At 37.4% G+C, this 26328-nt stretch overlaps 1 protein-coding gene across 5 annotated transcripts in view; it reads left to right on the forward strand.

Moving 5' to 3' along the window:
• SMARCAD1 (SNF2 related chromatin remodeling ATPase with DExD box 1) overlaps positions 1-26328 on the forward strand; it is a gene marked incomplete at its 5' end in the record, with an annotated part of 68545 nt that overhangs the window by 7445 nt on the left and 34772 nt on the right. For 2 of the 5 annotated variants that reach the window (XM_082391629.1, XM_082391633.1), the window contains 5 exons: positions 39-86; positions 7761-7938; positions 15150-15321; positions 18325-18391; positions 22936-23039. In XM_082391629.1, the coding sequence (XP_082247755.1) occupies positions 39-86; positions 7761-7938; positions 15150-15321; positions 18325-18391; positions 22936-23039 (569 nt within the window). The remainder of the gene's footprint in view (positions 1-38; positions 87-7760; positions 7939-15149; positions 15322-18324; positions 18392-22935; positions 23040-26328) is intronic. The other 3 variants (XM_082391630.1, XM_082391631.1, XM_082391632.1) reach the window with 3 other exon arrangements.

Raw genomic sequence — 26328 nt, forward strand, 5'->3', positions numbered from 1 at the left:
GAATCCTTTTTCTTATATTTGAAATGTCATCATTATAGGCATACCTCAGAGATACTGCGGGTTTGGTTCCAGACCACCGCAAGAAAGTGAGTATCGCAGTAAAGCAAGTCACATGAATTTTTTGGTTTCCCAGTGCATATAAAAGTTATATTTATACTATACTATAGTCTTTTAAGTGTGCAGTAGCATTGTCTTAAAAAAAAACAATGTATGTACCTTAATTAAGAAGCACTTCATTGCTAAAAATTTTTAACCATCATCTGAGCCTTTGGTGAGTTGTAATGTCTTTGCTGGGGGAGGATCTTGCCTCAATGTTAAGGGCTGCTGACTGCTCAGGGTGGTGGTTGCTGAGGCCTGGGGTGGCCATGGCAGCTTCTTAAAATAGGACTACATTTACATTTGCCGCATCTGTTGATTCTTTCTTTCACAAATGATTTCTCTATAGCGTGCAGTGCTGTTTGATAACATTTTACCTCCAGCAGAACTTCTTTCAAAATTGGAGTCAGTCCTTCCAAACCCTGTCACTGCTTTATCAGCTAAGTTTATGTAGTATTCTCAATCCTTTGTTGTTATGTCACCAGTCTTCACAGCACTTCACCAGGAGGAGATTTCATCTCAGGAAACTCCTTCCTTTGTTCATCCATAAGAAGCAACTTCTCCATTAAAGTTCTATCATGAGATTGCAGCAGTTCAGTCACATCTTCAGGGGCCACTTCTCCTGAATTTCTTTTTCTTTCTTTCTTTTTTTTGGGGGGCTGCTCCGCATGCAGTATCGGGATATTATTTCCCCGACCAGGGGTCAAACCCGAACCCCCTGCAGTAGAAGCTCAGTCTTAACCACTGGACTGCCAGGGAAGTCCCAAGGCACCCCTTCTAATTCTAGTTCTCTGTTGTTTCTACCACATCTGCAGTTCATTCTTCCACTGAAGTCCTGAAGTCATCCATGAGGGTTGGAATCAACTTCTTCCACCCTCCTGTTATGTTGATATTTTGACCTCTTCTCATGAATCACAACTGTTCTTAATGGCATCTAGAATGGTGACTCGTTTCCAAAAGGTTTTCAGTTGCCTTTGCCCAGATCCATCAGAGAAATTGCTATTGATGGCAGCTGTAGCCTTATGGAAAATATTTCTTAAATAATAGGACTTTTAAGTCAGAAGTCCTTGATCCATGGGCTGCGGAGTGGATGTTGTGTTAGCAGGCATGAAAACATTAATCTCATTGTGCGTCTCTATCAGAGCTCTTACGTGACCGTCTGCATTGTCAGTGAGCAGTCATATTTTGAAAGGAATCTTTCTCTGAGCAGCAGGTCTCAGCAGTGGGTTTAATATATTCAGTATTTGGTGTTAAAAACAGAAGTGCTGTCATCCAGACTTTGTTCCATTTATAGAGCACAGGCAGAGTAGATTTAGCGTAATTCTTAAGGGCCCTAGGATTTTCAGAATGGTAAATTAGCATTGGCTTCAACTTAAAGTCACCGGCTGCATTAGCCCTTAACAGGAGAGTCAACTTGTCCTTTAAGCCAGGCATTGACTTCTCCTCTCTAGCTATGGAAGTCCTAGATGGCATCTTCTTCCGTTGGAAGGCTGTCTGGTTTATATTGAAAACCTCTTCTTTAGTGTAGCCGCCTTCGTTAATTATCTTAGATCTTCTGGATATCTTGCTGCAGCCTCTACATCAACACTTGCTGCTTCATCATGCACTTTTATGTTACGGAGACAGCTTCTTCAACCTCATGAACCAACCTCTGCTAGCTTCAAACTTGTTTTCTGCAGCTTCCTCACCTCTCTCATCAGCCTTCATAGAATGGAAGAGTTGGGGCCTTGCTCTGGATTAGGCTTTGGCTTAAGGGAATGCTGTGGCTGGTTTAATCTTTTATCCAGGCCACTAAAACTTTCTCCATATAAGCAAAAGGCTGTTTGGCTTCTTATTTGTGTGTTCACTGTAGTAGAACTTTTAATTTCCTTCCACAACTTTTCCTTTGCATTCACAACTTGGCTAACTGGTGCAAGAGGCCTAGCTTTTGGCCTGTCTTGGCTTTCGACATGCCTTCTTACTAACCTTAATCATTTCTAGCTTTTGAAAGAGAGGGATGTGCAACTTTTCCTTTCACTTGGATACTTAGAGGCCATTGGAGGGTTATTAATTGGCCTAATTTACTGTTGTGTCTTAAGGAGTAGGGATGCTGGGGGCTTCCCTGGTGGTCCAGTGGTTAAGACCCCACTCTCCCAATGCAGGGGACCCGGGTTTGATCCCTGGTCAGGGAGCTAGATCCCGCATGCCGCAAGTAAAGACTCCTCATGCTGCAACTAAAGATCCCGCATGCCACAGGGAAGATCCTGCGTGCCACAACCAAGACCCAGCACAGCCAAATAAATAAATTTAAAAAAAAAAAAGAACTAGGGAAGCTGGAAGAGAGGGAGAGTGATGAAAGAAGTGGCAGGTTGGTGGAGCAGTTAAAACACACATAACGTTTATCAGTTAAGTTTGCCATCTTATATGGGCGCTGTTTGGGCACCCAAAACAATTACAGTAGTAACATCAAAGATCATTGACCACAGATCACCATAACAAATAGCACAATAATGAAAAAGTCTGAAGCATTGCAAGAATTACTACCAAAATGGTGTCAGTAAACTTGCTCAACACAGGGTTGCCACCAACCTTCAGTTTGTAAAACGCACAATATCTGCAAAGTGCAGTAAAAAAAGGTATGCCTGTATTGTAGATTTTGGTATGTTTTTGTTGTTTTTTCTTCAATAAAATGTTGAAGAAAGTTTAACCTGAAAGTGTAAAGAAGTGGTTTCTTTGGTTTTTCTTTTGTTTTTTGTTTTTTTAATTTCCGAGTGACTGAAATTTTGCTTCAGTGTTCTTACTGATATTTACTTCCAATTTCACTTTTTGTGACAGGAGAATGTGGTCTGTAGTATTTCTTCTTTGATGAATTTACTGAGATTTTCTTTTTGGCCCACTACACAATTTCTGTAAAAGTTCTAAGTGTACTTGAAAAGAGACATAATCTAACTGTAGATTTAATTATATGTCAAATAATAATGTTTTATTATTTATATCATTTTTTTCAAACTGGATCACAAACATGTCATAAAGTCAGTTTCTTGTATCCTGACTAAATGCATGTAACTTTTTTTAATGGAGTAGAATAAATAGAAAATTATCAAAGTATCACTTACAATAAAGCCTCTGAGACCTTTGTTTCAGTTATATATGTCTGTCTAGCAATCGATGTGTTTAGGGTCATAATCTACAATGGGTCTCTTACAGTGGGTTCCAATCAAAAATGTTTGAAAAACGCCTTTCTGTATCAATTATTTTTGTGCTCTCTTCTCTATTAAGAGTTTAGACAAGAGAGTTAAAGCCTCATATTTGTCTCTATTGACTTTGTGCTTTATGTATCCTGCAGTGTTTATGCATTTCATTATTAGAATGCAGCGGTACATATGTCAGTTATATTTTTATTGTAGATATAAATTCTGTTATTAAAAAGTACCTTTCAGGTTTAACACTTTGACATTGTCCATTATTAATAGCATGACTTTCTTTCCTTTACATTTTTTCTTTTTATCTTTATCTTTTCTTTTGGCCTAAACCTGAAATGTTTCTTCTTTCTCATTTTATCTTAGAGTAGTGTATTAGAAACTACCCTTCAATCTTGTATTCAGTGTATACTTTATCTTTTTCGAGAGCTTTCATCAGAGGTAGTTTGACTTATCTGAGATGCTAAAGGTCTTTCCCTATCTACTATGGCATTCAAATTAATACAGTCAAGATTTTATAATCTATTATTTTGGTAATTAACCTTTCAAAGAGGCAAATATATGATGTGCTTTACTAGGTATTCAAAGGAACTGCCTTGAAAGTCAGTTGCCATGTTAGAGAATTGAACCATGTAGAGCAATATACAATTAGAATATCAAAAATGGCACACTTACATAAGTCTGCGGGACAGATATAAAGGTTTTTTGTGTTTTTGTTTTTTTTTTTTGAGAACTAGGTGTCTTTCTTTCTTTCTTTGGTTGCACCGGGTCTCTTAGTTGCGGCTTGCAGTCTCCTTAGTTGTGTTTCGCCGGCTCCTTAGTTGCGGCATGTGGGCTCCTTAGTTGCGGCTCGCGGGCTCCTTAGTTGTGGAATGTGAACTCCTAGTTGTGGCATGCATGTGGGGTCTAGTTCCTTGAGCAGGGATCGAACCCGGGCCCCCTGCATTGGGAGCGTGGAGTCTTAACCACTGTGCCACCAGGGAAGTCCCAGATATGAAGGTTTAAGTGTTTTCATTCTGCTTTGGGAGATCACCTTTATTTATGGATGACCTTTCATAATCTCCCAGTAGTGATTGTTTTGTTTGTTTTTTGAGTGGTTCTTGATCTTGAACCGCTTAGAAAGGTAGAATCAGTGGCAGGTTTAAATCCTCGTTTTGTTTCATGGTAGACTTAGATATGAGAATGGGTAAAAGTATACTGGAAAAGTTTGGGGTATAAAATTGTCTTCTCATGCATACCACTAATGGGGAATTTCATTTGGAATTACCCCCTGGAACCTTGGAATCTTCTTGCATATGGTAATGATGTAGGTTCCCATTGCCTTTGGTAGAGAAAATATCATCTTCTGTCTCTAACACATAGGATTTTTTATTGGTTTTATTTGAAAGGATAGCTGTTTTCCCTCATGTTCTTTTAGCGTTTTGTTTATTCCTGTCGCATGGCACAAATTACGACTCACAACATTGCTACTTGTGTACATGGCTACTTGGCTCCTATTATTAGTTTCTTTAGGGCAAGTGGAACTGTGACCGGCCTATTTTGTCCTTCAATACCCCCCACGTCCTGGCACAGTGCCTTCAATACAGAAGGCATTCAGCAAAGTCAGAATTATGTGGTAGCCCATGTCTTTATAATTGTTTCTACTGGTCACCGTTCTTTCCTTCATTTCTGTATTTTTCTTTTTTGCTTCCTTCCTGTCTCCTTTGTGGTGCTGCTTAAAAGTGCTTGTTTGCTTTGGGTCAGAAAGCATCATTGCGTCAGGAATATCTTTTTGACCATTGGCTATTAGATATTTTTGCTGCTGTTTACTTCCAAAAATAGTCCAAACAAACAAATCTAAGCATTTCAGCCCTATTCTAATTCCAGATTATTGACTATATTGGAAAATTGATATTTTATATAAATAAGCTCTTACTGTTTCCCTTTAGTCCTCAAAGTGTGGTCTGTGAACCTTTGAGGTCCGTAAGACCCAAAAGGGTGTCCATAAGGTCAAAACTATTTCATAATAATATTAAGACATCACTTGCCTTTTTCACTATGTTGGTATTTGCACTGATGGTGCAAGAGCAATGGTAGGTAAAACTGCTAGTGCCCTAGCATGAATCAAGGCCAAGATTCCAAACTGTTCTAAACTGTCATTGTATCCTTAAAATTTTTAAATACCAGTTTCACTTAAGAATGTTCTTGATGAAGCAGTAGTTTTTAATAAGATGAATATATAATCAAGTTCAAGAAACTCTAGTTCTCCTAGTACTCATTAATAGAATTTTTAGGCACCCCCCCCCCCATGCAGTAATACATTTAAATGGCCAGTTTGAAAAGCTTTTTTTTTTTTTTTTTTTGGCTGCATTGGGTCTTTGTTGCTGTGCGTGGGCTTTCTCTAGCTGTGGTGAGCGGGATCTACTCTTCACTGCAGTGCGTGGGCTTCTCATCGCAGTGGCCTCTCTAGTTGTGGAGCACAGGCTCTAGGGCGCATGGGCTTCAGTAGTTGCAGCACACGGGCTCAGTAGTTGAGGCATGCAGGCTCAGTAGTTGCGGCACGCGGGCTCTAGGGTGCCTGGGTTTCAGTAGTTGTGGCTCGCGGGCTCTAGAGTGCAGGCTCAGTAGTTGTGGCGCACAGGTGTTTAGTTGCTCCGCGACATGTAGGATCTTCCCGGACCAGGGATCGAACCCGTGTCCCCTGCATTGGCAGGCGGATTCTTAACCACTGTGCTACCAGGGAAGTCCCTGAGTAAAGAAGCTTTTTAAAGAAAAGTGGACAATCCAAATCGTTTTGCAAAAGCCCTTTTCAAGTATAAGAAAGCAGGACACTTTCGTTAAACTGTTAAAATGATATGCATTAAGTTTAGGTCAAATGTTTGATACAGTAAAGATCTAAATTCTTAGTTTTATGTGTGATTTGTCACATATCAGGAATACTATGTAAAAGCAGTGTCCCTAGTACCTTTATACTTATTTTACAGGAATTGGACTATAATTTTATTACTTTACATAATTATCAGAACTTGTAAATGTCTTCATACATATGACAGTTAACATAGCTGTGATTTGTTCCAGAGCAGAGTTTTTCACCCAAGGCACACTCAACATTTATAAAATTGTTCTTTTGGAACAATTTTGTGATTTGCTTTTCGGTAATGTTGCTAGGACTTCATTGCAGGAAGTAAAGTATTTTTTAGTTCACTCCAGGCGATTGGTTATATAGACCTTGGTTAATGTTATTTAAAAATATGACTCAGGAGCCTTATGATAATGATGGCTATCATTTCATGACAGTTAATGGGGGGCGAGGCCAAGAGTTTTAAGGGGGGACTGGAGCATCCCCCAGTTTTGGTGTGGGGGGGCAGGGAAGTCCTGGAACCAGTCCCCCCAAACCTCACCGATACTGAGGGGTGACGGTATTCACTAAACCAAGACACTGACTACTTTCACTTTAGTATGAATTTCTTAAATCTGATCTCTCCTCAAGTGTATAACGGAGAATAATTTTAGAACTCAGCCCTTTGGAGAGAGGAGACCTCAATAGAATACTATACTCATTTGTTTTGCATAGACGGGTGATGCCAACTTCATTAGTTTGTGAGGGCTGCCGTAACAAAGTACCACAGACTGGGTGGCTTAACCAGCAGACGTTTATTTTCTCCCATATCTGGAAGTTAGAAGTCCAAGATGAAAGTGTTGGCTGGTTCAGTTTCTTGTAAGGCCTTTCTCCTTGGGCTGCAGGTGGCCACTTTCTTGCTGTGTGCTCACATCACCTTTCCTCCATGCACACACATCCTTGGTGTCTCTTATAAGGACATCAGTCCTTTTGGATTAGGTCACTAACCTAACTGCCTCATTTTAAGTTAGTCACCTCTGTGAAGGACCTATCTCCAAATACATTACATTCTGAGGTACTGGGGGTTGGAACTTCAACATAGGAATTTTGGAGGGGACATAATTTTGTCCATAACACCAACATTTGTGTAAGAGCTAATGTTTGTTGAATACTGGCTGTGTGCCAATTACTGAACTAAGTGCTTAATACGTATCTTCTGATTTTATGTGCACATTAGCCCTGTGATTATTGGCATTTCTATTTTACATCTGAGGATGCAGAGACTTAGAGAGATTAAGTAACTTAGCTGAGAGATGGGATTGAAATTCAAGTTGTTTGGGCTCTCGTGTCCGTGTTCTCTTAGGCAAGAACTGGGTACTAGGAAGCAAAAGCACAGAGAGAAAAGGGTTAAAATATAAAATGCAAACCTGTTTTGCAGTGTCCACTAAGTTCTTGCTAGTAAGTAACCTGTGAATTGGAAAATCATTTAATGCCAGCCCTGGTTGACTATTAGTTTTTTCTTTAAAACTTGGGAGGAATTTTTGGTTTTAGGATGGAAACAGTGAATGAAGCTAAAGATTTTTAGCACATGGTTTGTAATTATCAAAAACAAATTTGCTTTATTTTCAAGTTATTCAAAATTCCTTTCTGCTTTTTCTCTTTTGCAGAAGATTCTAGTGTTCCAGAAACCCCAGAAAATGAAAGAAAAGCAAGTATATCGTATTTCAAGAATCAAAGAGGAATTCAATATATTGATTTGTCTTCAGATAGTGAAGATGTTGTTTCCCCAGATTGCTCCAGTACAGTTCAAGAGAAAAAATTCAGCAAAGACACAGTGATTATAGTGTAAGCAACTTAATAGATTCATTATATTTGCGTGTATAAGACTTTTTTTGAGAAAAAGTTACTTAAACTGAAAATTTTTGATGACTTCCCCCCTTCTTTGCCTTTTCCTGACTGCATCTTCATCATTTTTCCCTAACTTAAGACATGTAGAGAGATGTGTGTGGGTGTGGGTGGGTGTGTGTGTGAGTGAGAGAGAGAGAGAGACTGGATAACTGATTTTTTTTTTTTTTCTGGCTGGGCCATGTGCTGTGGGATCTTAGTTCCCCAACCAGGGAGTGAACCCAGGCCACAGCAGTAAAAGCACCAGGTCCTAAGTACTGAACCACCAGGGAACTCCCATGGTTCTGATTTTCAATAACAAGTTCAGTGAGAGCAAATATTTAAGTTTTTCATTCTCCATAGATAGAGAAATTATTTTCACAAGTACCTTCAGTCACCTGTAACTGCTTTCTGATCTGTTCTTGAATCCTAGAGTCAAATCACTTTAACATTTTTGGGACACATTCATTGAGCTAGCACGGAGCTTTGTATGTTAGATAGAAAAACAGTAAATAAATTAAAAATGCAGTATGTCAGATAATACATATGATGGGCAAGCGGAAGGGAAATACAGGGTTTGGGGCCGGGGTAAGGGCATGGTTTCTAAAGTGCATGGTCGGAAAAGGCTTCATCTTCTTAAGACATGAAGGAGCTAAGAAAGGGAGCCATGTGGATATGGTGGGAGGGGCATTGAGAGTAGCCTGTTTAATGACCCTGAAGCAGTACTTTGCCTGTTGTTTTTGAGGAAAGTGGGCGGGGGTGGGGGGGGAGAGTGTTGGCTAATGATGCGAAGTGAGGGACCTAAGGTCAGAAGGTGAGGAGTGGGATAGGGAAAGAGCTTTCCCATGTTAAGCCCATAGGCTCTTTGGCTTTTATTCTGAACGAGATGGGAAGCTAAAGGAACATATTGAGCAGAGGAGTAAAATGATCTGATCTATATGTTTAAAAGTTTTTAAGGCTGTAGGGGAGTCGTAGTAGAAGCATGAATACTGTTGTAATAACCAAGGCAAAAGATGGTGGAAGCTTAAACCATGCTAGTCGCTGTGGGAGTGAATAATAAGTGGTTAGATTCTGAATATACTCTGCAGGTAGAGCAGAGAGGATTTACTGATGGATTTCAAATGGCATGGGACAGAAGGGAGTCAGGGCTGACCCTAAGATACTTGACCTGAGCAACTGGAAGGATGGAGTCGGCACTAACTGGGTGAGGAGTGCCGCCTTGGGTGCGGTCGGGGAGCGCCTCCCGAAGGAAAGATCAGCAGCTCAGTCTCGGACGTGCTGTGATTGAGGAGACGCTTAGGCCTCTGAAGTGCGCCTGTCAGGTAGGCAGTTGCATTTGGGACACTCGGGTTCTGGAGAGAGGTCAAGCTTCCACATCTGAATTTACCAGTTGTCAGGATACTTGATATTAAGAGGTACGTGATTAGATGAAATCAGTAAGAGACACTAGTATAGCTGGAAAACAGAAGATCTCTTAATTGAAGGACTTAGACCAGGCGAAGTCTGGATTTTAGGAACAGGAGATGAGAAGAAACTTATAGAAGGCTCTAAGAAGGAACAGTCATTGAGGTAAGAAAAATGTCAGAAGGTTGTGTGATCAGAAGCTAAGTGAAGAAAGTGTGGCAGAGGTGCAAGAGGTTAACACCGTGCACTCCCAAGATGAGGATTTCCTCTGAAAATGAGCTGCTTTGTGTATATAAGCCCTGATGAACATGCCTTTATCCTGAACGTCACTCTGAAATAAAAAATAGTGATGATCCTGTGTGGTAAATCCTGAGGAAAATTGATATATTAGCACTCCAAATTTTACTTTTTATTTTGAAAAAAATTTAAACTTACAGAAAAGTTGCAAGAATAATCACTTTCCACATCCTTTTAAAAAGATTAAGATTCATCCATTGTTAACATTTCCCCACGTTTGCTTGTCACCTTCTTCATAAAATAATAATTAGAATTATTACTGAAACCTTTGCCTCTAATAATTTCACGTTTATCTCCTAAGAACAAGGTCATTCTCTTACATAACAAGAGTAGCATTTCTTTTTTTTTTTTTAATTTTATTTTTATTTATTTATTTTTGGCCACACCTCGTGGCTTGCAGGATCTCAGTTCCCCGACCAGGGATCGAAGCTGGGCCCCATGAGTGAAAGCTCTGAGTCCTAACCACTGGACCGCCAGGGAATTCCCTCCAAAAGTAGCATTTCAAATTCACAAATACTGATTAACGTTGGTACAGTAATATCATCTAATATATAGTCCATATATAAATTTTACCAGTTATCCCAATAATGTTCTTTATAGTAGTGCTACTCAGAGTACTAGTTTATCAGTAAGGAATGTGCCCTAGAATGTAAATCAATGTACTCATTCCTTCACCAAGAAAGTCTTGTAATGAAAAGAAAAAAAAAAAAAAAACTGAACTAAGCAATGTGCTCAGTAATGTAGTTGTTTTTCCTTCTGTTTTAAGTTCCTTATCTTGTCGTGGACGGATAACAGACAGTTTGATTTCGAGGACTAGCCGTCAGCCCATGGATCATATTTTGAGTGAAGTTTTTTCCAGCATCATACATTGGGTTTCGTTTTTCATGTGTCTTTAGTCTCGTTTAATCTGGAAGTTTCAGCCTTTTTGATTCTCATGATAATTGGCCTTTGAAGGTAACAGGCCAGGTTTTTTAGGGTGTCTCTCAATTTCTGCACCCCTGTTGTTTCTTCATGATTAAATTTAGGTTAAGTGATAGGAGTGACATAAATGATTTTGTGTCCTCCTCAGTGTGTTATGTTAGGAGGCACACTGATAACCAGTTTGTCTCATTATTGGCGAAGGGAACTTAACCACTCAGAAGCCTGCCAGGTTTCTCCTATAAAGTTAACCATTTTCCCGTTTTTAATGATTAAGTAATCTCTGATGAGATACTTTAAGACTGGGTAAGGATCCTCTTCCTTAGCAGACTTCCCTTCAATAGTTGTAGCATCTATTGATGATTCTTGCCTGAATCCGTTACTACACTGGTAGTTGTGAAATGTGGTATTCTAACTAACAGTCTAGAATTTATACTTTCATTATTTGCTATTCTACTATAGATAGTTTTCCCTTTTCTCCTTATTTATTCATATATTTATTTAGCACAGTAAATACAAAAATGGAATTATAGGTGCTTTTTTGCTTAACATTATAATCTATTACTATAATTACTCATTTTGATGCTGAAATTGCTCAGTTTTGGCAGGGCCCCTTTACATAGACCCTGGTTTTGACAGGTTCCTATCATTTTTTGAGCCTTTCCCTTCTGGCGCAAGATGTTGCAGACTAGTGTTTTCTCTACTCCAAGCCTGAAATTAGAATTAGCCATTTCTCCAAGTAGCACTGGTTCCTTTTTAAAGGAATGGTATTTGGAAATCTGTGGACTAGGTGTGTCCTTTCTTTGCTATTGGGTGAAGCAGGGGATTATGTCATTGCCCTTTTAGCAAGAATGGGCTAGGATATAAGAGAACGAGAGAATGTTGTTTGTTTGTTGGTTTGTTTTTTAAATCATGAGTTTATAATAATATATTTCATTCTAATCTACTACTACAAGGCTCCTCCTTGCCTCTTCTCTATATTTCTTTCTCTGACAGTGAGAACTCTGCTTCCACCAATATCATTATATTTGCTGATTTGTTCAATCACTCAATGTACATAAAATAGTTTCAGAATTGCTGTAATCATGCTACTTGACCATTAAGCTCACTAAGAGTTTAAGATTTGTTTATAAGTTTTATTTTGTCTTTAGATGAGGGTGTATGGTTAAAGTACTTGGCTTATTTATTTAAATTTTTCTTTGTTATTCACTTGAAATGTAGTTCAGTTCATTAATTTCTGTGTGTATTCCTTTTAGGGTTTTTCCCTTGTCCCTTTTTAAAAAAATTTTACTTTCAAATATTTAAAATATTAACACAGTTCCAAAAATTAAAACTCCATGTACAGTGTGCTTAGAGAAGTATTAACTTTCCGTCCCTTCTCCTTCTGACCCCTTCCTCCTCCTACCTCAGAACTAACCAGTTTGTTTAGTTTCTAGTCATACTTTGTTTTCCTTTGGTGTATCTTTTCTTCTTGTTTCCTACACAGAAGACAGCACTGTATCTTGTATTGGGTATGTATAGAGATATATGTACATTTATTCTCTGTTTTATTAACTTAGCAGTATATATATCCTGGAAATCATGTCAGCTCATAAAAATCCGTATTCTTTTTCACAACTCCATACATAGTACTGCATTGTGTGCACGTTCCATCGTTACAATCAGTACCCATGCATGGGCCTTTTTGGTTATCAGGATTTCTTAACCTTGACACTGTTGACGTTTTGGACCAGGTAGTTCTTTGTTGTGAGGGGCTGTCCTGTACGTTGTAGGATGTTTAGCAGAATCCCTGACCTCTACCGGCTAGATGCCAGTAGCACCTCTCTAGTCAAGACAATCAAAAATGTCTCTAGACATTGCCAAATGTCCTCTGGGGGCAAAATTGCCCCCCTTTTGAGAACCACTGATGTAGATGATAGAAACTCTGGCAATTGGTGCAATCTCTCAGGAAGCATTAATAGACACGAAGGAGCTGAAGACGGAATCCTAGGTAATACTGGCAGTTCAAGGAGGTGAAAAAGGAAGAAAGCCTTCTACAGAGATTAAGGACAGGCTCAGAGGTCAAGGGAAAATCAGAAGTAATGATGCTGCAGAACCGCTGGGGTGAGGGTTAGGGTAGGGCCGCCTTTGCAAAGAGTAACAGTGGTGGGAACACAGAGGAGAAGACAACCAGTGAAAGGTTCCGGGGGTTCTGGTTTGTGTTTTTAAATCACGTTTGACATTTTAGAGGGTATTATTGCCCTTAGGACAGTTTCACCAAAGTGGTGGGGCAGAAGATACAAACCAGTAAGTTGGGAACAATATAGGAAACGCTGAAATAGAAAATCAGCCTTATAAAATTTGTGAAGGAGAGGAGAGTCTGCTATTTCACTGCTGTGTCCACAGTGCCTAGAACCCTTGGCACACTGAACGAAGTGCAGTCTTGAGTGCATTGCAGGCTTGGGAGAAAGAGCTTAAGGAGAGAAAAGATCCAGGAGAGAAGATGGTGGCCAGTTAAGCAGGGCCCTGTAGGAAGTAGAAAGGGCTAGAATGAATCCCGTAGCACTAAGCAGGGACTTCAACAGAAGGGAATAACTTGATCTGAGACCGGATAAAAGAACACAAAGTGGTCATTCTTGTTCTTGTAGATTTTTTTCTTTTATCTTTAAAGCTTCAGTCATATAAGAAAATAAAATAATAGCTAATGAACACTTACATATACCACCTGCCTTTAACAATTTTTAATGTTTTCCCTTATTTCATTATTTCATTAATTATTATTATTAGCTGAAGTATTTTAAAGTAAATTAAGGATACCCCAACATTTCTTCCCTTAATACTTGCTGTACATCCCACTTCCAAAAAACAAGTACTGTTATCAGTGAACAGTTCTCTACATCATCTAATTCCCAGTTTATATTCAGATTTCATGTGTTTTGTAGCTAGTTTTTCAAACCAGAATCCAAATAAGGTACATTTGGATGTCATGACTCTTAACTATCTTTTGATCTTAAAATAGTCCACTCCCCTCCTCTCCTCTTTTTTAAGGATTTTAACTTATTGAAGAGATCAAGTCTTTTAGACGAAATAGACTTTTCTGATTGTTTCTTCATGATGGTATTGAATTTATTCCTCTGTTATTTGTATTTCCTGTACATTGGGCATTAAGTCCAAGGCATGATAAGATTCATTGTCAACATGAAGACTTACTACATCAAGGGCACCTCAGTTTGTCCCGTGGAATGGTGATGAATCTGATCGCTAGGTTAGGGTTGTGATGGTCAGAAGAGCCAGGACCTTTGAAGTGGTTTATCCAGTACAGGAATGGAAAAGGGTTCAAACCGGAAAGCTTTCATGTTCTCAGCGAGCTAAGACGCAGAATCAGTTAGGGAGCGTGAACGTAGTGAGGCAGAGTGAAAACTTAGAGATGAGTGCATAAGGAATGAAAAGGCTGGGTGTAATGGAAAGGGAGGTACATGTAATTGTCTTCAAATACTGATGGCCAGGCAGAGTGTTAAAAGAAGAGATTTATTTTACCTTGTTACTTTAGAACGGTTTTTCAGAGCAAGGTTCAAGAAGTCAGCCTAGAGTCTTGTTAAAATACGTATTCCTCATCCTTCACAATCTGTTTTTATATGTTTTCAGAGGATTCTTAGGCATAACCGGTGCCCTAACAGGTTCAGTTGAACTAACGTGAATAAAGTATAGAGAAGTTACTAAAATACAGGTCCTGGATATGTGTCTAAGAGAGCTGTCCAAAAATAGAATTAGCTGCATAGCAAAGTCTGCATTCTCTGGCACTAGGAATATACTTAACTATATTTCTTTCTTTGATTTTTATAACTTCTGCCCATTTGTTATACTTCTGCTTTTTGATCTTCAGAATGCTTACTGTGGTAGAAAATCACAATTTCAAAATGAGATTTTTTTTTTTTGTTTGGAAATACACGAGTGAAATTTGGCTCACAATGTCTTTTATATAGGATAAACATATGAAGTGAAATGTAATGAGATTAAGTTAGTTGTTGTTGCACGAAGCCTTATATAAAATAAATGCTCCCCGTCTGTGGAAGAAGTGTTTTGTTCCTGGTAGACAGTCTGATATTGAATGGGGCCATTCCGATTTTAACACTTAGATTCTGATCACCTAGCTAGGATATGAAAATTCTTTTATCTTTGTACTAGTGTATGCTTCAGAATTTCTCAGGAGCAACATGACAACACTCATCTTTTATTCAGGGTACAGGTGAAAAAGTAGGAAAGAGAAAGTGGGTGTGCAATGGATGAGTATGGATCTTAACAAAATAAGTGCAGGTTTTTGCTGTTCTTTTCTATCCCAGCCCAGATAATTTGAGATATGTTCAAAGTATGCTGACTTTGGGAATGTAGATTTATATGCACAACTGTACTGAAAGGAAAAAAGTCGTTTCAATCTTTGACAGGTATAGATTGCATTTATTATTGAAAAGAACTGCAAATATACTGTATTTTATATATACACATATATACAATTATAATGAAATAACTTTAGTAATACATTAAAACACTTTTTTTCCCTCTGAAAATATTTTTAGTTCTGAGCCATCTGAAGATGAAGAGTCCCAAGGCCTTCCTGCCATGGCAGGTAGAAATAATAATGATATTTCAGAATTGGAAGACCTTTCGGAATTGGAAGACCTTAAAGATGCTAAACTTCAGACCTTGAAGGAACTTTTTCCGCAGAGAAGTGACAGTGATTTACTTAAGGTTATATACCCCTTTATAGTAATTGGTTATTATAGTTGTATTGATGATTAAAATGTCTCCTATATCCAGTGCTGTATTTAGTGGATAGTCATTTTTCTAAAGATATCTTATGTTTGAAGATAATTATTAACTTTAATATTTAATAAAGGCAAATGCCAGAGATTTACTTGTTGAGTCTTATAGTAGGTGAGGTTTATTCACCTATAAATAGTATAATCTGGGCTTCTCTGTATCTCACATAGGTTGTGAAGTTTTTTGTGTTTGAATGGTTCTGAAATGGGGACAACCTTCCTCCCGCCACCTCTCACTAGAAACTCAGAAATGTCAGGAGGCTTTTTTTCTTTTTTTCCCCGGAAATAACAAGGAGTTGTTGCTGTTCACATTTAGTGCGTGTGACCAGGGATGCTTAACGCCCTACAATACTGAGGCCAGTTCTGCATAACAGAAGAATTGCCTGCCAGTAGCACCCTTGCCGAGAAATATTGATTGAATTATAGAAACAAAATAAGTGGCTGTAGTTGGACTGTTATAGGTATCTATGTCTTATTATAAAAGGACATAAAAACTCACCATTCCATTAAGTTTTAGATAGAGAATAAACCTCTGAAGGTTAGTAAATAGTTTATCCCTAGCTCTGCCGCTTGGTAATTGAATGATCTTCGGGGAATCATTTAATTATAGGTGCACAGTTTTTTCGCCTTTGTATTGATCATCACCACCACCCACCCACCCCCGACAATTCCCCTTCCCCAAGCTGAGGCGTAGGAGGTGCCATATCTGTGTGGGCTTGGCAGGTAACTCTGAAGTGGTGGACACTGGCACATACCCTTTCTAAGAGGGGTAGCTGCTCCTTGGCTTCTGTAAGATACGACCATGTGAAATCAGTGACAGCCTGTTTTTATCAGATAGTTCAGATTTTCAAATAAAGTGAAAGGGCTGGATTTTTATTTGGTGTTGATCATCAATTTAACAGCTTTATTGAGATAACAGTTTACATGCCGTAAAGATCACCTGTTTAAAGTGTATAATTTATTGGGTTTTAGTATATTTACAAAGTTGTGCAACCATCACCATAATCTAATTTTAGAACATTTTAATCATTCCAGAAAGAAACCTTCTACCCATTAGCAGTCACTCTCCATTTCCCTCCCCCAGTCTTAGACAACCACTGATTTCTGTCTTTATAGATTTGCCTATTCTGGACATTTCATATAAGTGGGAACATAGAATGTGTGATCTTTTATGACTGACTTCTTGCACTTAGTGTAAGGTTTTGAGGTTCTTTCTTGTTGTATCGGTACTTCATTCCTTTTTATGGTAACTAAAGAAAGACAAAACCAAAAATACCATTCAGGTCAAGCAAAGCATGTCTGAACCAAAAATGGTCCTAGGCCTGCTAGTTTGAACTCTTTAAGTGTAGATTATATTATTCCTTTGTTCTCTGGTATATTTAATATGAATCTTTTTTTCCCAGATCATTTTGATACCTTCTTACTGTTAGCTAAATGAAACTTTAATGGTATCTTGGGTCTACATTTTCCCCTTCTAGTAGCATAATTTGCCTCCCAATGGGGTTTTTTCCTAGAAAAAGAAGGAACGGATGTAGCCACTAGTAGCAACACTTAAAAGTGTTGGAAAGAACTTTCAGCAGAATAAACATGATGGAGTAGTAAAATATTCAACATAAAGAAACAAATCTCAGTTTAAAAATACTTTAGCTTGATTGCCAGTTTTTCAGGTAGTTCAAGGGGATTTATTTCCTATAGAAACATTTATCTCTAATTTTATAATTACAGTGGAAAAATAGGATTGATATCAATAAATGAACTTTGTATGTATATTTCAGTAGTATCTGAAATTTTGGGAATTTAGCCTATCACTTGCTCAAAACAGCACTCTCTTGAAATAATCTGGATTTCAAGTGATCTCCCATCATTTCAAAAGATTTAAAGGTGACATAGGTTACTCTACAAAGGCTTTTAGACCCACATAAAATAATTCAAGAAGTTGTAAAATATAAATTTAGTCCTAGGCTTGATAAGAATATGCTTTGACTGTTTTGAAAATGAGGAGGGGCTTACAGGATATCTGAGGATCCAAGATGAGGAAAACTAGTATAGAAAAGAGCATTATCAATTTGTTTTGAGGCTATTTAATTTAATACAAAAATAGCTTATTTTAAAAAGTGAGATCTTTTTAAAACAAGTAGCTCATTGGAAATACAGGAAACTATAGCAAGAGAAAAATATGGGCTATTTAGTTTTTTCTGAAATCCAAAATGTTACAGAACAGTATAAAAAAATAGTATTTTGAAACTGTTAATTATGTAAGCCATATATTAATATGTTCTTGAACAAATTCAAGCAATTTAATTTAGAGCAATTTAGAAATAGAGCAAATTTCAAGAGTCCTTTATCCCACTCAAGAAGTATTAGATTTAAAAAAAATTATGCCAGAATTGTGGTTTATTTTAAATGTCTGTCAGTGTCTCTCTCTCTCTCTCCCTCCTTCCCTCCCTCTCCTCCCTCTCTTTCCCTCTCCTTCCCTTTCTCTCTCTCCCTCCCTCTCTGTCTCTCAGACGCGCGCGCACACACACACACACACACACACACACACACACACACACACACACACACACACACACACACACACACAGTGCCTGGACTCACTCATAGGTAGGAAGTTTTTGAGACTTTAGTGCACAGCCTTGCAATTAAAATAACAAAACCTTGAATACACTGTACGTAGACTATGTTTTATTTTTTGCTTTAAAATGGTGTTAAGTAAATCTAATACATTTTAAGGTACGCTTAGGTAAGACTTTTTAGATAAACCAGATTTTCTGAAAATTTATCATAGGATTTAATGAACTTAAGCTAATATGTATGTATATTTCTCCACTTTGTGTATATTTAATATATTCGTTCTTCAATATTTGGTAACTTTGTGAAATAATTCTTAAAGTATTATTTTTAAAACATTAATCTTTTCTCATTTTGTTAGTTAATTGAATCAACCAGCACTATGGATGGAGCAATTGCTGCTGCCTTGCTGATGTTTGGTGATGCAGGTATGCCTGACTTAGTTTCACCCCATGCTGACTTAACTAGTTACATAATAAATATCTTCTCATTTTAATATTACTCTTTAATTTACCAAGCTCCTTCATGAATTCTTATAGGAACCTTAGGAGGTATTAACAGCTTCAGGGTTTTTAGGTGAAAATTGTGAAGATTAAGAAGGTTTAAAAAAAAAAAAAAAAAGGTTAAGGGAATTACCTGAGGTCATACAGCTACTTGGGAACTGAATTTTCTAGAATTTTCTAGGTTGATTTTTTTTCCCCAAAAAAGGGAAGGGGGCAGTTTTTTCATTGGTAATTTTGCTTGTTGTCTACAGATCAAATCTCATATCAGTGAAGTTTTGCGAGGTATGTGTTCTTTCTTAAGTGTCCTTTCAATTGCATTATAGTTTTATTTACATAAATCTGAGTCAAGAACATAATGTCTTAAGGAACGTCCTAGCTGGTAATCAGCATTCCTACATTTAGTAAATATTTACTCTGTAACCCAGGCTTAGAATACAAAAATAAATACATTTAAAGGAGCTTGCATTATTAAAAACACCTCCAGTTTTTTTTTAGTAAATGCTATCTAGATTTTTTATTTTTTGTACATACCAAACAAGTAAAAATAACCTATAATCTCACTACCAAATAAAGTATTTAAGGAATGAAAGCAAACCTACACACTATTATACAACACACACACACATTAGATTACAAAATATGATTATAGTATTGGTTTGCATTTTGAGAAAAATCATTTGATGATTTACCATGGATAACTTGTCAGTGCAATCAGATTTATCTAATGAAAAAATGCCTCCATAACATTCCTCTGTAACTACCCATAGGATTAGTTTATTAACTGTTTCTGTTAATTAGCATTTATGGTTACATTATTTCATTAACTATAGTACAAAAGTAAATAGCCTTGTAAGTAAATCTTTATGTTATTATTTCTGTAGGCTAAACTTCAAACTAGGATGCTGAATCAAAGGGTATGCACATTTTAAAATTGAACATGCACTTCAGTGTTAATTTTAAAAGTTCTGCCAATTTATGCGTCCATCGACAGTGTGAATGGGCGCCCGTTTTCCTAAGTGGGTAGTTATACAAAAATAGAAAACACCATAATGTGTTCTCATGGGCCCATCATCTTTCTTCAACAATTATCTACCTCATATTTACCCCCCTAAATGGATTGTATTGGAGTGGATCCAAAGATGATGATATTTTATCCACATGATCTCTCATTCATAACCAAATCTTACAATTCTTCCTTTTCCTTTACTTACTAGCTGTATAACCTTGGGCCGTGTTGCCTAACTTTTCTGTCTGTCTCCATTGCAGGAAAATAGTATGATAATAGTATCAAACTCTTAGATTGTTAGGAAGAAGTGATAAAGTTATTGTAAATTTCTTATAGTGTGTAGCACATAGTAAGTACATAGTACATGTTAGCATTGCTTTGTTCTTAAGGGCCATCTGATAATAGGAAATGGTACAGGAGAAGGTTGAGTGTGTCTTCATTACAGTATCCCTACTGTAAAAGTGCCTGAAAAATGGTAGGCTCAGTAAACATTTGTTGAGTTGCTAAATGGTTTGGGGCATTTTACATATTCTTTCTTGTCTTCATAATATCTCAGTATTCCAGAATCTTTCCAATGAAAAATTTGTTGAATAACTTTATTCCACAGCAGTGTCTAATCTTTTTTCTCTTGAGCAATTTATATCAATCCACTTTATTCATTAATTTAACAGATATTTATTGTGCACCTACTACTGGAAGCCAGATGCTATTTTAGGCACTGAGGGTACCTGCCAAAACAAAATGGACAAAACCTCTGCCCTCATGGAGCTTACAGTCCTTCTTAAGTTTGAACTTTAGCTGAGTTTTTTTTATTCTCATTCTTATTACTAGACTTTGATATAGTTTCTTTTTTTTTTTAAGTGTTAAGTGGCAAATTACAAGGAAAGAAAAAATCAGGTTTTTCTTGTTTTTTTTAAGTAAACTTCCATGCTTCCTCTTAGAATGGACAGGATAGTCATGTATCAGTCATCCTTATCTTTAGAATAGTACACTTTTGAGGTAATGTATAGAATGACAGCTTTGTCTCACCGACAAAAGGCCTGTAAGACATCTTGGACAGTTCCACAAATCTTGATGTTGGACATTGGTTTTACCACAAATTACAATCTTTTATAGACAGTATCATCCTGCATGTTAAACAGTAAGGGTATCTTTTTTGCATCGCCTTCTGAAAGTTTTCATTTATGAATACTAAGTTATAAAAACAAAAATGTGTATCTGAAGTTTTACCCTGCTTTAAAAGGTAAAAATATGAATTTACTGACGTTGTCAGGAGTCTAGCTATTTCTTCCATTTCTCTATGTATGTATAAGAGTAGGCAAAACATTTTTATGTGACTATCCTGTTATTTTTGCTGTTTTGTAACCTTTTTTATATCTAAAAGTCTACTCAGTTCTTTATAACAGTGTATCCTGACTTGTCTAATAGCTTATTAATGGGCACTTAGATACTTAGTTTAAAATTTTTATGTATGCCTAAGCAAACATTCTCCATCAGTTTTGTAACTAAATTCCTAGAAAAAGAATTGTTGGACTGAAAGAAACACACATCTAAAATTCTGAGATGTATTATTTAGACTACCTTCCAGAAAGACTGTAAAAATTTATAGTGTTTAAAAGTGGCTGTTTGCCCACAGTCTGCTACAACTGTCCTTTTAATCTCAGGATGAAAAAAAAAGGGTTACTTTATTTTACCTGTCTTTAGTTATTAATGAGGTTGACCATCTTTTCTCTTTTTTTTTCCTGTTGAACTGCCTGTTTGTGTTCTTTGTTCATATTTTCTTTTTGCAGCTTCATGTTTTACTTTTTATTTTTAAATATTGAATTTAAGTAAAATATATTTTTATTTGGGGTGTGAGGTACATGTCTAACCTACTTTTTTTCTTCCTGAAATTGATGATGGGTGCACCCCAAAAAAGATGGAAATGTATGAGACACGTAATTGGGAAGTGGTATTTAACATAGAATATTAACCTGTTTTCTTTACATATATGCACAATTTTTGGTTAATAATTATAAATAAATTTATATGTAGGTAACTAAGCATTGTGTGTTCTTATGTAACCTTTTGTACTAAATTTTTAGTTATGTGTTTTCTCCCACATACATTTGCAGATTTATGCCTGTAGCCATTTTACATACGTGTAAAAATTTGATGCCATAATATTAACCACAGAAAGATACATAAACAGATAATTAGGGCTGAAGAATTCTTTATCGACCAAGAAAAAGCTTTTGTTCTTTTTGAGAAAGGATTAAACATGTCTAGGTGACATGGCATAAATCACCTAGTTTGAAGCTTTTTTTCAGACTTTGAATATTAGAATATTACTAATGGTATTCACTTAACCCCAGCATATATAGATGATAGAGTGGTGGTTATATTTTCCCCTTTTTAAAGTGGATGCTGGCAGTTAGTTGGCATATGCAGAATGCACATTTACTTTATGAAATAAAGGGGGAAAAAATTTAAGCATGCATACTTAAAGCATGTAATTACTATACATTGAAATGTTGATGGCATTCAATTTTGTTATAGCCATATTATGAAATTTTCATGCTTACAGCTTAAAAGCTGTCATGTCTGTATTTATTTTGAATATTATATTTCTACAAGTTCTATTTCTAACTGCATAGTTAGGGTACTGATATAATTAATACTGAAATATTAAACCTCTGTGAGCTTTCAGCAAATGCTTTCATACTAGCGCTTCAGTATGTCTCTGGAATTCGCTCTCTGAAAGCGAAGGTACTGAAGAAGTATATGAATGTATACAAAGTAAAAAATACGCAACATAGCTTCTCCAGATCATGTAGATTGAGTTCTTCTCTCAGTCATAACAGAATGTGCAGATTTCCTATTACTGTCATACAGCACTCTCTTGTGTTATACTTTCTTGTTTTTAGGTTAAGAGCATTAATCGCTTGAGCTCTCTGTATCTCAGTTCCTCCTAATTTGTAAAATGAGTATATACTTACTTTGTAGGTTTGTTGTGGAAAATAAATGAAACAGCAGTTTATAAAAGCCCCCTGCAAAGCCTGGTACATAGTAGACACTTAATTATTGACAATTATCTGATGCTATTCAGATAAGCTGATGGGCTCAATTTTTTTTTTCACTACTGAACATTCAGGCATTGGGGAGAACCTCTTCTTCCTACTATAGAATTACTTTCAATTTAAAGATATGTATTTTTAGCATTAAATAATGTGATGGTTTACAAATAAGTACATTTTTACAGTGATTTCTACTTCTGAAAGACTGAAAAGAGGCCCTGTTTATTTTTCCTTCAATTCAGGTAACATTTATTGAATGTATGTCATATGTAGAAGAAATAACATTGGGCCTGATGTCAAGAGAACTGTCTACAAGTATATTCATTATAATAACATTTTTGCGTTTGTTTTGCATTAATGATTCTTATAATATCTGTGCAAACTTTGAATGTCCTTCTCTGTTTTAGAAGGTGGTGGACCCAGGAAAAGAAAATTATCTTCTTCTTCAGAGCCATTTGAGGAAGATGAATTTAATGATGATCAATCTATGAAAAAGAAGAGATTGGATCAAGTGAGTTACATTTGAATTGCAACATCAAAATTAGTTGCTTAAGCACAGAATTTGTTGAGTCTGTGGACATACTAAAAATGCACCTCAGTGAATCAGTCTTCTCTCTTACAACTAAGAAAATTTATGGTTGCATCTCATTTGTGACTGATTTTGCTTTCTTTTTAATTTATCCAGTATTAATTGCTTATCTCTGAGTTATAAAATTAACTTTAAAAAATATTCTAGTGGTGTGGTAAAGTACCTTTTGGGGAAAATATACTTTAAATTCTATTTCATAAAATTTGATAGATACATATGGTTGAACAACACTTATGTGAAACAGCTGTTACCAGTACCAGCACCATTTCATACTCCTCAGTGACAACTACTTACAATTCTTATAGTTGACTCCTTTTTTTCTTTTAATTTATTTTTTTGGCCGTGTTGGGTCTTGGTTTCTGTGCGAGGGCTTTCTCCAGTTGCGGCAAGCGGGGGCCACTCCTCATCGCGGTGCGCGGGCCTCTCACTATCGCGGCCTCTCTTGTTGCGGAGCACAGGCTCCAGACGCGCAGGCTCAGCAGTTGTGGCTCACGGGCCCAGCCGCTCCGCGGCACGTGGGATCCTCCCAGACCAGGGCCCGAACCCGTGTCCCCTGCATTGGCAGGCAGGTTCTCAACCACTGCGCCACCCAGGAAGCCCCTAGTTGACTCCTTTGATACTTAACTGCTTATCTAAAAATAATAGTGGTTATGCTTTTACTGTGTTATTCTAGTTTTCCATTGACTTTTACTTTATGGAGTAGATCTACCAAGAGGCCCCCTAATGAATCTAGACGTAGTCCTCCCTGCCTGCATCCATGACCGCACAGTCTCTTTTTGGTAATCAGAATCAAACTCCGTCACCCCAGCTAGCACAGTCACCTCCGCCTTTGCCTGTGATTTAGTGATGCATGAAGCCCTAAATAGCAGATGGCAGTCTGTACCCTAATTTAATGGGATAGTTGTTGTGTCCCTCCACAGAAGTATTCTTGCCTTGAGGACTCATAACGATAGGAAGTAAAAATTCTGTGAGTTTTAGGTGTGAGGAACAACTGGTCTTGTCCTGTTGATCTGTGTGCACAGACTTAGTCCGTGTTGCTGTGGCCGTTTGTTTATAGACACATTGAGCAGGCATCCAAGTGCGTCCAAGCATGCATCCACAGTCTTATTTTGGTGTTCAAAGAATGAATCATCTTGTCCACGTGATTATTAAAAACTCCTATGCAATAGATACGTTTGCCGAACATTCACGTGGCATGCTCTTACCCTTACATTCTGTTCTCAGAAAAACTTCTACGTCCAACAGTGTACCTCTTCCCTGATCTTCCACTCTTGTTCTTCTCCTTGGCTGTTGTCCATGGTATATCATTGATCTGTACCTCTAACCATCTTTTCTGTACAAGATGGACAGTAAGTTGTACTGCCTGAAGTTGTGTACAGTGCTGCCGTCTTAAATGGGATGATATTGTAAGCAGTTGTTCACATTCAGCTGGTTCTAACAGTTATGTAAACTCTGTAAAACAAGTTCAGGATTTTTCTCCCACTTTATCTGATCATAAAGAATTCTGCAAAGTGCAGTAGATATTGGTTGAAGGAGGCTTTTTTTCTTTTGCCTCCAAAAACCACCTCATACAGTCTCTTGGTAAAAATGTGTTAGCAGCATTTATGGCTTACTATTTAAAGTGAACATTTAAGATACTAATTACTGTCATTGAAGGTGAGAATGCAGATATGGTTATAGAATTTTGGAAGAGATTTAACATTGGAGCGGCCATTGCCACCATTTTAGAAGCCTGGAGTGATGTAACAAAAGAGTGTTTGCATTATGTATCGTGGAAAATTTTTCTTGACTTGATTTGTGATTTTGAAGAACTTGAACCTTCAGAGAAATTTTTTAAAATTCAGAACAAGCTGTTGGTTTAGGAAAACAGGTTGGATTTGAGGAGATAGAAAATGAAGATGTTGAAGAGCTAGAGTCCCACCCTGATGACCTAACCACAGAAGACTTGGAACAATTTGCTGCTGACGGCCATGTGGATGCAGACGATGATGGTGACAGTGACAGTGAAAATCAAAAGTTTACACCATGACAGATTAACAGTAATGTTATCAAGTGTTTTAAATGTTGTGGAAAACAGTTTTGCTGTTTACTCCAGCCTTGCCTTTACTGAAGAGAATGGCTTTAATGCCGAACATAGTAGGGGAGGTGTTCGTGGCATCCAGTTGAATCTTGAACCTAACAGGCAGCTTTATTTGTTTTATTTTTTTTCTTAAATGTATATATTTTTTAATTTATTTTATCTATTCTTTTTTTTTTTTTGGCTGCGTTGGGTCTTCATTGCTGCACGTGGGCTTTCTCTAGTCGAGGCGAGCTGGGAGCTGCACTCTTCATTGCAGTGCGCAGTCTTCTCATTGCGGTGTCTTGTTGCAGTTGCAGAGCACGGGCTATAGGCGCGCGGGCTTCAATAGTTGTGGCACGTGGGCTCAGTAGTTGCGGCGCACAGGCTTAGTTGCTCCACAGCATGTGGGATCTTCCTGGACCAGGGCTTGAACCCGTGTCCCCTGCATTGGCAGGCGATTCTTAACCACTGTGCCACCGGGGAAGCCCCAGGCAGCTTTAATATGAGAGGAGGAGGCTAGCAAAGTTAGCAGAAATTTATTGATTTTATTTATTTGTTTATTTTTAACTTAATATTTATATTTTCAGCCATACAGCAGAGATAGCACAAGGACAGTGAGTCACGCCTTTCCTTAGCTGTTCATTTTCAAATAACCATTCATCTGCCATTTCATAGTAACTCATAAGCTACAACTCTTCCAATGTTAACATCCCCAAGCAAACTTGAGTTCATATTTATTGTAGTATTTACGTATTTCTTAACCATTTAATGTGTAAAATTATGCTACCCTTCTTTTAATGTTTCTTCCTTTTTTAAATGTGTCACTAATGAAGTTTTTGAATGTTATACCTCTAACACAATTTTTCTCAAACACGGTAGCTTTTATTTTCATGATTTTGCACGTGCAATAATTTTTGGAAATGGATGTGTCATGTTATAGCGGAACAATTTGTAGTTGTCAGCAGAAGAGGACATGACCTTTCTTTGAAGCCATAGGGTCTCTGCCATGATTTTCCTGTTGGGGATTTCCAGAGACTTCAATACAACATCCTTATGAGCCACAGATTCTTTGGGAATCACTGCATTTACTTGCTGGTCACAAAACCCAAGTGGCGAAGGACCTTGCACCGCACCCTGGACCTGCTACAGAGC

Source organism: Balaenoptera borealis (genome assembly GCF_965194805.1).
Source record: "Balaenoptera borealis genome assembly, chromosome: 4".
In the NCBI taxonomy this organism is placed as follows: Eukaryota; Metazoa; Chordata; class Mammalia; order Artiodactyla; family Balaenopteridae; genus Balaenoptera; species Balaenoptera borealis.